This window comes from Pleurodeles waltl, chromosome 2_1 (genome assembly GCF_031143425.1).
Source record: "Pleurodeles waltl isolate 20211129_DDA chromosome 2_1, aPleWal1.hap1.20221129, whole genome shotgun sequence".
Classification (NCBI taxonomy): domain Eukaryota; kingdom Metazoa; phylum Chordata; class Amphibia; order Caudata; family Salamandridae; genus Pleurodeles; species Pleurodeles waltl.
The window spans coordinates 888,296,891-888,311,316 of NC_090438.1; the positions used below are offsets into that span (position 1 = coordinate 888,296,891).

The 14,426-nt window shown below is 45.2% G+C and overlaps 1 protein-coding gene across 1 annotated transcript in view; it reads right to left on the minus strand.

Annotated features, from left to right (window-relative positions):
- The window catches only part of CARMIL1 (capping protein regulator and myosin 1 linker 1), a 993,695-nt gene that overhangs the window by 111,981 nt on the left and 867,288 nt on the right, over positions 1-14,426 (minus strand). Inside the window, exons 34-35 of the mRNA XM_069218803.1 lie at positions 6,217-6,295; positions 567-794 (exon numbers count right to left, since the gene is read on the minus strand). Coding sequence (XP_069074904.1) covers positions 567-794; positions 6,217-6,295 — 307 coding nt within the window. The remainder of the gene's footprint in view (positions 1-566; positions 795-6,216; positions 6,296-14,426) is intronic.

Genomic DNA, 14,426 nt, shown 5'->3' on the forward strand with positions numbered 1-14,426 from the left:
AGGAAGATGGAGCTGTGCAGCAAACGTTCAATGTTTTTTTTTTTTTACTTTACTAAAAGAAAATCCCAAAAATTATTTTTGAAACAAAAAAAAATAAAAATTCCTTGCCATGGTATTTTCTTCCATGGTGTGGGGGTGGGAGGTTGTCATTTTACAGTTTTCATTGCCCCTTACTGCCAGTTTTATCCTGGCGGTGACAGGCAGGGAAGACTCACCTTTGTCTACCTCATCAAAACAGGGTGGATGGACAAATGGCCAAATGGCCAAATTTTCGATGCCCCTTACTCTGTCGGGCGATTGGTGGAGTATGTCAGTGGGAGAGACTATGTCAACATACTGAAGGACCGCCAGACTTAAAATGAGCTGGGCAGACCTTCCGTTTGGCATACATAGTGCTCCTATGCCACTGCGACAGAGTACCCTCTCTGCCAAACTATAAATGAGGCCTTACGTTTTCTAACAAACATTAACAATACTTTTCAAAGAATCCATGACTAAACAGCTAGTGCTTGCAGTGATGATAGATACAACTTTAAAGTGACACCACTTGAACTTTAATATTTCACCTGTGCGGGAATTGCTTCGAGGTTTTTGTGGAATCGCAGGGCGCCCTACAAATGTCGGCTTTGCTGACTGAAGAGGAGGCTTTGGACTGGTCGGTGTGCCGGAGGAACTCCTGGATCGTGCACCCACTTCTCCCTTTACTTCAGATTTGATACTTTTTTCTGATGCCATTGAGTCCGCTGTTTGCAAAGGGAAACGGCTTTCTGCTGTGGTCACATGAACTTTCGATACTAAACAATAGCAAAAAAACATGATTACTCGAAGTGTGAACATCTGCCTTCCTAAATTGCTAAACATCTCTCAATGAATGTACATTTTATATAAATGATAGGAAAAAATTAAGGAAAGTACTCAAGTAAAACATATGGCATTTTCATCGAATTTGCTGGCAATTGTCCATGTACATGCCTTAAAACAGGCAACCTGCGAGAATTTTATTAGATTATGTGGTTGACAGTAACATAATGTCTTGGCAATCAACACCAATAAGCACTGTCCATGCTAAACAGATGTAAAGTGGAAACAAAACAGATATAAACAGGAATCAAAATACTTTTTCCAGACAATTTCGCACCCCAAAGTCACAGATGTACCTAGAATCGATTACTTAGCATTAAGGTAATCTGCCATTAGTGGACTACCCTCTGTAGCCAGATTGCAATGTTCTGTGAGTGCCTATCTGTGCTCCTTTAGTTTAATGTTGTATACTCTCACAGTTAAAATCCTACAATAGACGTCAACACTCCGAAAATCGCAAATTCAATTTCTTAGCACTGTGGAAACTTTTGTTCACAACCAGCAGGGACATAAGATTTCATCACAAATGCGTTTATTGCGCCATTGAACCACCAGAGGCAAGTGTACATGCACAATGAGATAATGTGTACTACTCTATCTACCGGTTCACAGTTCTTACATTTGTATGTTTTGTAGAAATGCAACGGGTTGTTTTTTATCACTTTTGTTTTTGAGAGTATGACAAGAATTTATTTAGGGACACTTTTAATGGGATACTGGCACGTTCTTCCCAAAGTTCACCAGTTGCAAACTGAGAGCATGTCTGCGACCCAATAATCACTCAGGGGCAAACTATGTAGTCTTGTGTCTTTTTCTCCTCAGTACCAAAACACACTGAAGAGAAATTCCATGTTCCAAATTGTTTTTAGGAACAAGTGAAAAGAAACACGCCTGAGCTGTCCCCAGGTTACACATTATTATCTGTAAAAAAACACAAGGAGAATATTTCTGCTACCTAACACGTGTGTACCTTTTGGGGAGCAGGGGTTAGTAGGGCTCACTCGAGATGATGAGTCCATTTGCCTCAGATGCCCAGGACTGACTTTTTAGAACCCTAAAACCTGAGCACCAAGTAGATTCTTACAGCATGCGACTGAGGATGTCAGGATATCAGGTTAAACAGTCCAAGGCTTGATCAGGGAGGTGGTGCAGGGTTAGATACTCAGAGTGCAGTGACTCACAAAATAGTGACTAAGAAATCGATTGTCAAGCAAGTGCTTTGGCTTTATACAAAAAAGTATGTTAATCTAAGCCCAAAACAACACTGAGCAACATACCAATATCTGAATCCTCATGAGGAATTTAGACAAGCAATATACTATAGAGATCAAATGATTTCGTTTTGCCCATAGACATGAGCAAAGGGGCTGTACTTACCGTTTTCTTTTCTCAAACTGTCTATTTCTAATATAGAGATGCGAACTTTAGATCACCGGCAAACAGGACCATGGAAAGCCATTAACCTTGCCCTAGCTTGTCTGAGCAGGGTACCTCCTATGGGAAATACCTCCATAATGATTGCCCATCCAGTCTTCTTTTTGGGGACTGCCTCATGTCTTCTCTGAGTGGTCACAGTTTTTAAAGCAGCTGATGGATCTCAGGCAAATCCCTCAACCCAAACAAAATGATATCTCACCCAGATGCTTTGTGGAGATGAAGTAGTGTCTCAATAATTCAGCTTAAGGTCCAATCAACAGGCAGTGTATAGGGACCTTGTTTCTACCAGTGTTTCGTGATCCTTGGGTTACAATGGTGATGAAAGGGAAAAGCGTACGGGGAGCTCGGTCACTATTTAACAACAGTGCTGTGGGCTGAGTTTCCAGTTAGTTACCACATCATGCTTCAAAGAGCTATTCCTGGCTCTTCAGGTCACAAGAGGAACCTTGAGCAAGAGGCTGCCCAGATAAGAGTTCTTAGATTGCCAGTCCACACTAGCAATCTCATCAAACTCTCTCAGGCCAGAAAGGTGGGCCAAGGCATGTTCTAGGCACAGTTGCAGGCAGCAAGGGAGAAGAGCAAAGCAGGCAAGGGTGCACAAGGCAGCTACCACTAGATGCTCTGCTGGGCAGACTCTTTGTGCAGGGACAATTCCATCACTCCTGTGTCAGCAACAAGCAAGTCTCCTCACCTAAGGTAGAGCCTCAGCTTCTCCAGCAGAATATTTAAGAGAACTCTGGTGATGCTGCCTCACCTGCCTAGGAAACTGACCCAGAGACACTAGCTCTGTATCATAGAGCACCCGTTGCCTGGAATCTGTCATTGACAGATCCTGCAATACTGACTTGGTATCTCAATCCTGTTTTCAAACCATGTTTGTGGACAGACTTTGTCTGGTACATTTCTGAGACTGATTTGAGGTGGTTCTGCCACTTTGTGTATTAATCTCCAGACGAACCAGCCACAGGCTTTGTTTTCAGGTATCATCAGGAAGGATGGTTGGAGCCTGAAGTTTCTTACTCTGAGAAACTCAAAATATGACCATGCAGTGGAGAGAACCCTTTACTCTTTACTAGACCTGGGCATAATTCAAAGTAGCTGGTGAAGTGGTTCTCTGAGGTCGCAAACCCATACTTCTTCATTTCCTAGATCGGCCTTCAGAATGAAACGTCACTGGTGACATTTTGCCAACACAAAGCTAACAAGTAAACTAGTGGACGTCTTCATACTTGGCAAAACCATGTAGGTGGGGCTCCACTCTGCCAAGGGTAGACCCTTCTGGCAGACACCACTGCCCTGAGGGCACCTGGCCTCCAAAGTGAAAGCCATGGCTTTGCCTCCCTCTCACAAAGGATTACAGGAACTGCTCAGGATGCAGAAGCCCCAGACTCCTCCTTGGCCCAAAGTCAACCTGCCCTGGATAGGGTAAGTGACCCTGCCCAGTGTGTGGAGCCCTGGCCTGCGGGGACTGGGACTGCCTGCTGAAAGCCATGGCTTTGCCCACCTCTCATTAGGGACTACTGAAATGTTCAGCCAGCATGAGGCCTAGACTCCTCATCAGTCCGACTTCACCTTGCCTCGGGATCTGCCTGAAGATTCCCATGAGGTCCCAGCTTCTTCTCATCCAAGCTATTGTGCCAACCAAGATAGGGCTCGTCTCTGTCACTCCAAGTCATGGAGGTCAGGATTGGGCATGAGAGGGTCTAAGTGGCAGGACTTTTAGGGGATAGCAGCCCGGGGAGGCACTGTAATTTGGTTACCCCCAGGTGCATGCCGGGTAAGCATGGCTTCCATCTCAGGAGAGCTGTCTCTCTCATTTTGCTCCTCTACTGAATTTAAATTTGATCTAAATTAATTTCTCAGATATAGTGGCAGCCAATCAAATAAGATTTTAAAGGCTTGTTTAATGTGGCTTGATACATCCTTAAAGTAGATTTCAAAAACTTCAGTATTTCAAGCTACAAGGGTGTCACAGTGGAGATATGGAATAAATTAAGTCGCCAATGGCAATTTAGAGCTAATCGGACCTGTGAAATAAAAAATAATTTGATTAAGATATGCAGACCGGCATGCCAAACCCTCTATTTTATTCCTATATTCAAATTCAGCCTGGACATGAATTTAAGGGAGATCTCTTGACATTGACTGGTCACGCAAGGATGAACTTTAGTTCACACTTTTCTTACTTGACACCTTCACTTTGCTCAGATTTGTAGTAATATTTTATCCCATTGATATCGTACCTGTTGTTTAGCAAGGAGAAGGGAAAGTTTTTGCTGTGTAGGGATAAGACTATTTACTATGGCTTGGTTAACTACTTCCACAGAGCTCTCACTCATAAGGAAAAGTCTTCATCATTTTGGATTTTACCGGAAATGTTCAATGAGATTTCTGCAGACTGAATGCAAATGTCACAGCAATGTTATGGAATGGGAGTTAGAGTAATGTGATAAATCTAGGGATTGATTTGGGGGTGCACATGACTGACACCTTGGTCTTAACTTTAAAAACTGTGCTGTGGCCACGGTTTCTCATTCTAGTATTCCCACCACTGAAGATAAATATTTCCTGCTTTATCTGTTGGAGTACATGCCAGAAGGATTCTCCTAGTCATCAGCAGAATCTCTGCCTGTGAGAACTTATTAGAGAGATTGGGAAATAGTTTTTGCTCCCAAAAGTGATTTTGGAATCTACATCTACTCCTGAAAGCCTGCAACTTCTGTACAGCTTGTATCTTCAGCCCTGGCACTTCAGTATGGTCTGCATATTAGCCTGAATTTTCCGGGAGCTTAAAAGCAGGGTGGCAGGTTAGGCACGGCTGTTTTCTAGACAGTAAGCTCTCTTCCCAAAAGTCTGAAGTACAAGTTATTTACCTTCAGTAACGAAATATCTGGTAGAAACAAATTCTAGTTGCAGATTACTTACCTTAGAATTTCCCCTACGCGTCAGACTGGAACCGGAGATTTTTCTTCGAGCAATACCCTTGAGCATCAGTAGGTGGCATCAGTGAACTCTGCGGGCGTCATTGGCATCGTAGTCACCGTGATGACATTGGGAGTAGTATATAGAAGGTGCCTTCGCGCAGGGACGTCAGTTATTTTCTTTCCGTGCCACGCGCTGATCTGGAGAAGAGCTACCCTAGTCTGTTTTTGAACAACTTTGACCATTTTGTCGAGGTTTTGTGCAACTTTTGGTGCATAGAGGATGTCCCCGAAGACCGGTGTCAAGCTGTGAGAAGACTGTCACTGCACGATGTCGGTGACGGATCCTCATTGGGTTTGCCCATGGTGCCTCGAGCGCGACCATGACCTGAAGTCGTGCTCCGAGTGCCGGGCCATGCACCCAAAGGCTTTGAAGGAGCAGTTCCTAAAGCTAATGGCGGCCCGGCACTCGACTCCTCGTAAGTCACGGTCTCGATTGCAAGGAAGGTCTCGAGACCATTTGCGGAGCCATCACCACTCGTCTTCTTCTAAATCTTGGGGTACAGGTAGGAAGAAGTCGAAGAGGTCCCATCACTCTCCGACTTCGCCCCATCGCTAGGCTGACGCGACACAGGAAGAACGTCGACATTCAAGGCCTCCGGCCTCGGAGCCTGCTGAAATATGTTTTTACACATATACACACACACACAGGTGTCTGCTTGCCATAAAGTTACTGGTGATTCTATAGCAAAATAATGTTATCCCTTTCCTCTCCAAGAGTCCTTTATATTTTACTAACAACAGACAAAGCAGGGGACATTCAATTTATCACATTTAGGTAGAACAACAAACATCCAAGTTGGAAAATGCAATAAATTATTTCAACAAAGAGAGGGAAGCAGTGCACAGCACAGGGCTCCTCCTAGATAGCTTTAAAATATACATTTAAATGGTTTTCCCCTCTCCTCGTTTTTGAAAAGTAATAACACAAATTTACCTGAACTACTTCCATCAAGCCGCTCTAGGATCACCGCATTCTCAGAGGAATCCTTGGGAGGAAATTCATTTCCAAGTTTCTGAAAAATGAACAAGGACTTTAATAGGGGTCACAAAGCTAAAACAGAGAAGAAGTGTAAATCTTCTTTAGTACATTTATTACGGTACACAGAATTAGATGATTCCTTATCCATAACAAGAGCTATTTAACTGCTGTAGCAATGTTGCGGTGCAATACAAAACCTACTCCTTGGGCAGACGAGTTAAGCATTTTACAAGAGCTTTGGATGTGTTACCACTTTTGTTTAGAGTAGAGCTTTGAAAATATGTGTAGTGCAAACAATGGCATTAATCACTTTTCCTAACACTCAGCAGGCTCCAGACTGCCAATTTTAACAGACTGGAACCTTAGCTACAGATTTGTGCAAAGTTCCCTGAAGATCAGGCAATTTTCATCAGATGAAAAGTACATTTAAACAACAATAAGTATTTCTAAACGGGAGACCTCAAATTGCTAGTGGGTGTGTAAGTTGCAGTATTTTCTCGGAGGTAAAATGTATCTGAATACATACTATATATTACAGAGTGCCTGCGAATGGTGATGAGAATATTTTGCCTACTAGCAATGAGACGGCGGAAGAAAAATTGTGAGCTTCTGTGTTATAGGCTGTCAAGTCAAGCAGTAATTACTGAGCACAACAATCAAATTTAGTATTCATAACTGTGCACAAAAGTATGCTCTGGAGCTGTGAACTGATGTGCGGGGAGCGGTATGGAGATGTGCCATATGAGGCAGAGCTGGAGATCAGATGATCGAAGGACGATCTCCGGGATAGTTAGTTTATGAAGAGTTAATACATTCGAAGTCAGAAATTGTATACCTCAATACAATTTTTCACGAGACAGCACTTTCAGCGAAAAATAAATACTGAGGTCCGCATAATTGACATTTTTCTTGCATTCTTTTGCAATTTGGTCAGTTACATTTTCAAGACTGTATCCTTAAGGACCAGCCACCTTGCTGGCAGCTCCTCCTTTTATCCCCCTCTCCCTCTTGCTTTGAATCGATTCTCTCACGCACTCCCTTAACTCCCCATCCATTCACTCAGCCACATACACCCATTTGGTGATCATTCACACTCTGAACCCATTTATATTCTCACTGCCCTATTCACTCTCAGACTCCTCTGTATCATCTCTCCTCCCCATCCTCTCTCTTCGTCAATTTCCATCCCATCCCCTCTCTTGCCGCCATCCACTTTCTTACCACTTTTACACTATTCCCTCCGCATGGTAATGTACCTTTCACTCTTCCACATTTCCCCACATGCAGATCCATTAACATAAGCATTTTTCCAAAAAACAAAGAAAAAGAAACATTTAAGAATCAATATTTTGTAGGAGTAGAAAGTTTATGTGCGTGTTCTGTTCGTTCCCCTATTCTCCTCAAAGCACTCAAAGAATCACCCATGGCCCTTAAGACAGAAATGGTCTTATGTTTAAGTAATAATTTTCGCAGCTCTGCTGTCTGCCATAGTGCATACAAGATGTATGAATTAGAAACTTTCGCGTCCAGCTGCTTTTTGACTGCAAATATAAACGCGCTAGACTGAACTGGCCTATAGAGAAACTAAGAGATTACACGAAAGATTGTTGCTTCCAAAAGGCAAGTTTGGTGCAGAGTTAGTCACATGAAATGCACTGCCTGACATGGTACTGAATGACTCTGCTGACGGAATTCCTAGTTCTTTCCTGGTACTATGCACTCCTACCTACCGGGGAAGTATTTCTAATGTTTGTTTTTTAATTGATACATTTTTTTGCACAGAAGCACTTCAATCAAAAAATACCTCCACTCTTTTAATAGATCTACGAATTGTTTTCTGTGCAGTTTCTATGCACTATCCCAATTCAATATTTGCCATTCATAACCCACAGTGATCACATGTTGTGGGGACAGGAATGTACCCTGCATGGTGTACGGTTGTGTTCTCCTGCCCTGAGCATCAAACATCATGTAGCTTGTATCCTGATTTTTGATTTTGGCCCTAGCTTCACACTAATATAGTGTTCATGCAGGGGCCTCGAGCTGTCCCTTGAGATGAGTAAAGTCCTGGATCAGTCCTGGATCTGTCCTGGACCTGGAGGGACGCACCAAACATGCCCACATTTCACTGACAGTGACCTAATGTCTCTGTCATGGGTTTAGCATACATAGCAATGTTGGAGGCATATCATGTTTTGCAAATCCACAGCTGTGGCCTGGCCTTTTTAGCTGTCACTAGAGTAGAGACCTATTGGCCCACTCGTGTAAAGTTTCTCTTCTTTGTGTCCATTTTGGGTGCCCTTGGCAAGTCCTTGTACACAAGATAGAGGTGAGATTGTTTTACCAAGTAGCGGACGTGCATTTTTGACTTTCTTGATCCTGGAGGAACAACAGGAGACAAGGCTCCTTTCGAAATTCAATCAGACCTTTTGCTGAGAAGAGCTGCTGATTTGCCTTCCTGCAGCACTTCTATTTGGTAAATGGGAGTGAAGGGTGGGACTGCAGTCTCTGTTACTCAAGGTGAAAGGGACACCTTAGGTGAGGACTACCCTCCTGTGAAAAGCATCGCTCTACACAAAGTCTGTGTCTAGAGAGAAGCAGGTAGAGGACACTTGAAAGGAGAACCACCCTGAACTGATTATGAAGCTGCAGACAATGGATTCATACCTTCTGTCTGCTTTGACAGTATAAAAGTGGTATCCACTAACACACTTGTTGGTCATGTTCAAAATTCTCTATGACCAAGGAAGGCAGTGCTTGGAACAGTATTTAGAGGACCATTGTGTAACCACAGCTTGTGTATGCATGACAGCCAGCTTCCCAGGAGTAAGGTGACATCACCTGATATCTTGCATTGCTAGAAGAAGCTGCTCCTCTAATCTGAGATGCCTAGAAGCCAATGTGCATGCTAAAGAAAGAAGGAGCCTGTTAACCCAGCAGGAGGTTTGACATTCCGGGACGGAAACCCCAATGCTGTTTGGGTCTGCCAGAGGAAGGATGACGGAGAGCAATCTGCCTGGTCCAGGTGCTAGAAGGCATCATACTCTCCTGGTTGAGGTTCCAGGCATGAACAGTGGAATCACCGCTGTTCAGTGCTGCAATGCCAAGAACTGCAATGGCAGCTCATCCTGTGCCAGTGTCACCCAAAGAAGTATGACTATGGCTCATCCCATGCCACTGTGACCAAAAGAAGTGTAATCGTAGCTCATCCCGAGGCACTGTGAGATAAGAAACTGAAACTGTAAGTCATTCCATTCTGCTGTGATTTAGAGACTGGTGTGACTACCTTTCACCATTACAGCACGACTTAGCATCCTGAAGTTGAAATCAAGTGAAAGCCTAGCATCCAGAACCATATAGGAAAGCAATCACGATGAGATCTTCCCTGTGGGACTAGCATGACTTCAGGTTAACTGAATCTTTTGCCTAGTGGTCCTCTTATGTCTACTCCCACCACTACCCAGAACTGCGACTTTGCTACAGCAAAAGTCTGCGTCTAACCTGAAGAGTACACTCTCTCCCAGAAGCATGAGCGGGATTGTGCTCTGCCACCAGCTGACAGAAGCCATAAACGTTCTGGACATACACACTGGTGACAACCCAGAGACAATGTTTGAACTGTAATAAACAGAGCACATTGCACATACTAGTGGGGTTATTTGCACGTGAGCCCCCATGCTACCATTGAAATTCCTAGCACAAGGGGAAAACTGCTTACATTGGAAGAAGGAAGAGGTCCAAGGGAAAGAAGTAGAATAGAGGATTGAGATGCAGTTAGTCTAAGACCTAGTTGACTAAATTGTGCCTGCTCATTATTACTTGTACGGTATATGGTGTGGTTGTGTAAAAAGGACTTTTCTTTTTAAAAGTAAAAGAATGGGGTGGTCAATCAGTTATTACACTGTACTGTGATTGTTGAATTCTAAGCATCAGTAGCCCCGCACTACCTTCCTGGGAAGCCTGTGACGACTCACCATTCTTACCACTGAGAGCCAAGTGCCCGTAGGATTGTACTTGAACCTGTTTGCACAGCTGTAGTAGGATGAACCCGGGACTTCAAAGGTAAATGATGATTCCATGGTTTAGGCCCAATAGCCCATGCTTGCCCCACAATGGGATCTGAAATTTTTATCTCTATATGTCTCTAACTGTTTTGGAATTAATTACCTTCATCAGGAGACTGTTAATTTTCAATATGAATCTACTTAAAATAAAAAAGTCAAAAGAACACAGTTACATTTTTGACTGTCTACACGGAAAAAACGTTGTTTGCTTATCAGTAGAAGACTACATCAATTTCAAACACTAATTATAACTCAAAACTGTTGAGGGTGGATTTCAGTAAAAACAGCCACATGTAAAATTTAAAACATTTCAGAACAGGGGGTTACATGCTGCCACTACAGATGAAAAAGCAATGATAAGTTACGCACATGTTGTTCAGAAAGGAATTGTATTCATACTGGAAACGCAACACATATGCAATCAGAGTGCTAGATTTCATTGTGTACACAATCATCTAATATTCTAAGCATTAATTTGGCAAGGTTGCTTGCCAATGTTCCATATCAGGAAATGGTCATCTGTTACTTTTCTATGATTTAAAGGGAAGCAACGTTTAGCGCTGAGCATATAGCTTATCTTTGAGGTTTAATGGCAGCATGTAACCAGGTTTTACAAAATAATTTCAACTTTACATCTGATACCCACAATCACAGCAGTAGCAAAGGCATGTGATATTACAACAAATAAAGTGACCACAAAAACTGTTCCCTTTGCTCTAATTAATGGGAGATCTGCAGTGTGTAATGCCCTACTCATCACAGAAACATAAACTGTCTGCTTCTTGTGGCAATGTGGCCGCAGGTTGAGTTTACACTAATAATGGTCAATTTGTGCCAGCTGATTAAGCGACAAAACTGGGCCATCATCAAAAAACACACAGAGGAGGTGGAGTTGCTGCAATTTTTAAAACTTCCCTAAAAGCAGGTGACTGCTTCCTAAATACTTCTGTGGTACATAGAGGTGCATTATTTGTCATCATTAAAACAGACAAGCAGAGGTAGGATCTCATTTTAACTGGCTTAAATTGCTGCATTGTTTGAGAGGGAACGAAATGTGAAGATGCATCACAGACATTAATAGAGAGAGTTTATATATGGTGAAAGAACAGTGTATGCCTAAATTCCAATGATGCAAGAAAGGTGAAGAGTTCACTGGAAAATAGAGTGCATATAAGCAAGGTCTTAGTTAAAGGAAAAACTGTGTTTGCAAGCTTAGAAGAATGTATGGTCACAGCACACAAGCACATTTTCTTTGGTCTTGGTAAATTAAGAATATGACTGAAAGAATGTGAGCAGGAGATAGGGTTAGCCAAGTATACACAAAATCTGATAAGAAGTTTTGGGAGCAGCACAATAAAACACACACATGCATACGTAAGAAGCAAATGAATGGTTGCAATGTACTTGTTGATAAACCTATTATTTGATCTTTTGTAAAAAAACACTGCTCATGTAAATATATAAGGGGCTGTCTATGATCAGCTATTGGAGACCAGCTGTTTATCTGTGTGGGGAGAGCTACTCTCCCTGCCTTGACAGTAAACCTGCTTTTACCTTGCCAAGACGAGTCCTGCCTATATTTATTTCAGTTTCCTTACAACACTGTTTAGCAGTATATAAGTGTGTTTGTTTCAAAAAGGCATTCTTGATGTTCAAGTCAACGGCCAAAGTGCATTAAAAAAAAGTATGGGAACTGTGATGCTGTGTGGAAATGGGGCAGGGTTGAGTGCGTAGGTGGAGGGGTCAAGGCTTGGCTTAAAAAACAAAGGGGGTCATTCCGACCCTGGCGGTAAAAACCACCAGGGCCGGGGACCGCGGGAGCACCGCCAACAGGCTGGCGGTGCTCCCTTGGGCATTCTGACCGCGGCGGTACAGCCGCGGTCAGAAACGGAAAACCGGCGGTGTACCACCGGTTTTCCGCTGCCCTGGGGAATCCTCCATGGCGGCGCAGCTTGCTGCGCCGCCATGGGGATTCCGACCCCCATACCGCCATCCTGACCCTGGCGGTTTTGGCCGCCAGGCACAGGATGGCGGTATGGGGTGTCGTGGGGCCCCTGGGGGCCCCTGCAGTGCCCATGCCAATGGCATGGGCACTGCAGGGGCCCCCGTAACAGGGCCCCACCAAGATTTTCAGTGTCTGCCATGCAGACACTGAAAATCGCGACGGGTGCAACTGCACCCGTCGCACCCCTTCCACTCCGCCGGCTCCATTCTGAGCCGGCATCCTTGTGGAAGGGTGTTTCCCAATGGGCTGGCGGGCGGCCTTCTGGCGGTCGCCCGCCAGCCCAGCGGGAAACCCAGAATACCCACGGCGGTCTTGTGACCGCGCAGCGGTATTCTGTCAGAATGACCCCCAAAATATTCTACAACTTTTTTCGGTCTTTCACCTTCAGGTAACAACTTTTAAAATAACCCATAGGTTAAATGAAAAAAATTAAAGTTAATCAGTGGGAAATGCACTACCGTACATTATGAAACCTTCATTAGTTAATGCACTGCAGAGAGCTATGTTTGTAACCAGAGAGTGACAGATTTGTACCCTGGTTGGTGCAGTGCAGAATAGTGACTTGTGTTTGTTTAGCGCTTGTGTTTGTTTAGCGCTATGAGGTCCCACTCTGTGAGAGAAAGAACTGTAAACATGTAAGTTATAATTTTAAACTTACACAGAGTAGAAGATCAGCTGCTACAAAATGCACAAAAAGGTTTAAGATGAAAAATGGTGGGGGCGTGGCCAAGGAACATGGCCGACGGGACGCGCTTCTAGTGCGCTCCCGTCCCCGGCGAAATCCTGCCACTATCCTGAAGCTTGCCGGGGCTGGGAGAGACGATCTTTCGGATCGGGAGGACGGCTGGTGGACCCGGGCATGACTGGATCAATTTTTCGGGGTCTGTCGACGCAGAGGCAGCAGCAGTGCTCGCGCGACCCTGCTGGCCCATGCTGGAGCTGTGTGGGCCATGTGGCTCTTTTCCCGAGCCAGTAGTGCGCAGAGTGGACGTGAGGGGCTGCAGTGGTGTGGATGTCCCCCCCCCGATTACTCGAGAAGCCAGCTTCAGAGGCATGGCGGCCGCCTGCCGCGGCTAGTATAAGAGGGGTCAGTGGACCCGCGGCTAGAAGGGGGGCCTACCAGTGGTGACGGCAACATGAGGTTCTAGGCTGGGACGTGTGGCCTGCTGCCTGGGCTCGCTGCCGGGCTGGCCTGTGGGCCGAGCGGCTTGTCGTGCAGCTGCGCCTGTGGGGACCAGTGTGGCTGCGTGACGGGGGACAGCCATCCGAGCTGGGAGGTGTGCGGCTGCGCCCCCTGAGGCCCTGGAGTGACGGGCTGCCGTCCTGGTCATTTGGGCCTGCGGAACCGTGCTGCTGGGCAGTGAGCGCTGTGGCGAGGGCTCCTGGAGGTGCTCCTGGACATCCTAGCAGAGGTGTCTCGGCTTCTCTGTTTCTTCACTTTCCTTGGCTTCCGCCGGTCTATTGTCCATATACTGACCTTGTTGGTGAGTGTTACCTGTTTGATTTGCGACTGCTGGCGAGACTTGCGGCCATCTGATCTTTTTGCTTGGCTGGACAGTGAGCTTTAAAGGACTGGAGTGCTGCAGATACTGTTTTTGTGGTGCTTCGTTGTCAGGACTATCTGGGAGGCAGCCAGTTACATTTGGGCCTTGCGTGGAGCAACATGGGACATCACAAATGGACGGATGCTTCACAGGGCACGACTATGGACCAGTATACTAATACTGTGGTTCTCCCTCAGAGAACGGTGAGATTGGAGGTGAGTGGAGTTGCAGCCTGTACGCCGCTAAATGCTGGAGAGCCATCACGAGCGGAGCTACTTGCGGCCATTCAGGGCTCCCGGGTGGCAGTGGAGGGTAAAATAGAGACAGTTGTAGTGTAGGTCAATCTGCTGAGAGCGAACCTTCGGAAGGTGTCCGACAAGGTGAAGGTGGCGGAGGTTCAATTGCAGAGCTACAGTCAGAGGTGGGGACGCTGCAAACGCAAATGGCACAAGCCACCTCCATGGTGGAATGGCTGGAGGCTCAGCTGGAGGACGCAGAAGGGAGGTCCCAGTGGAACAATGTCAGGTTGCTGGGCTTTCCGGGGCATGTGGA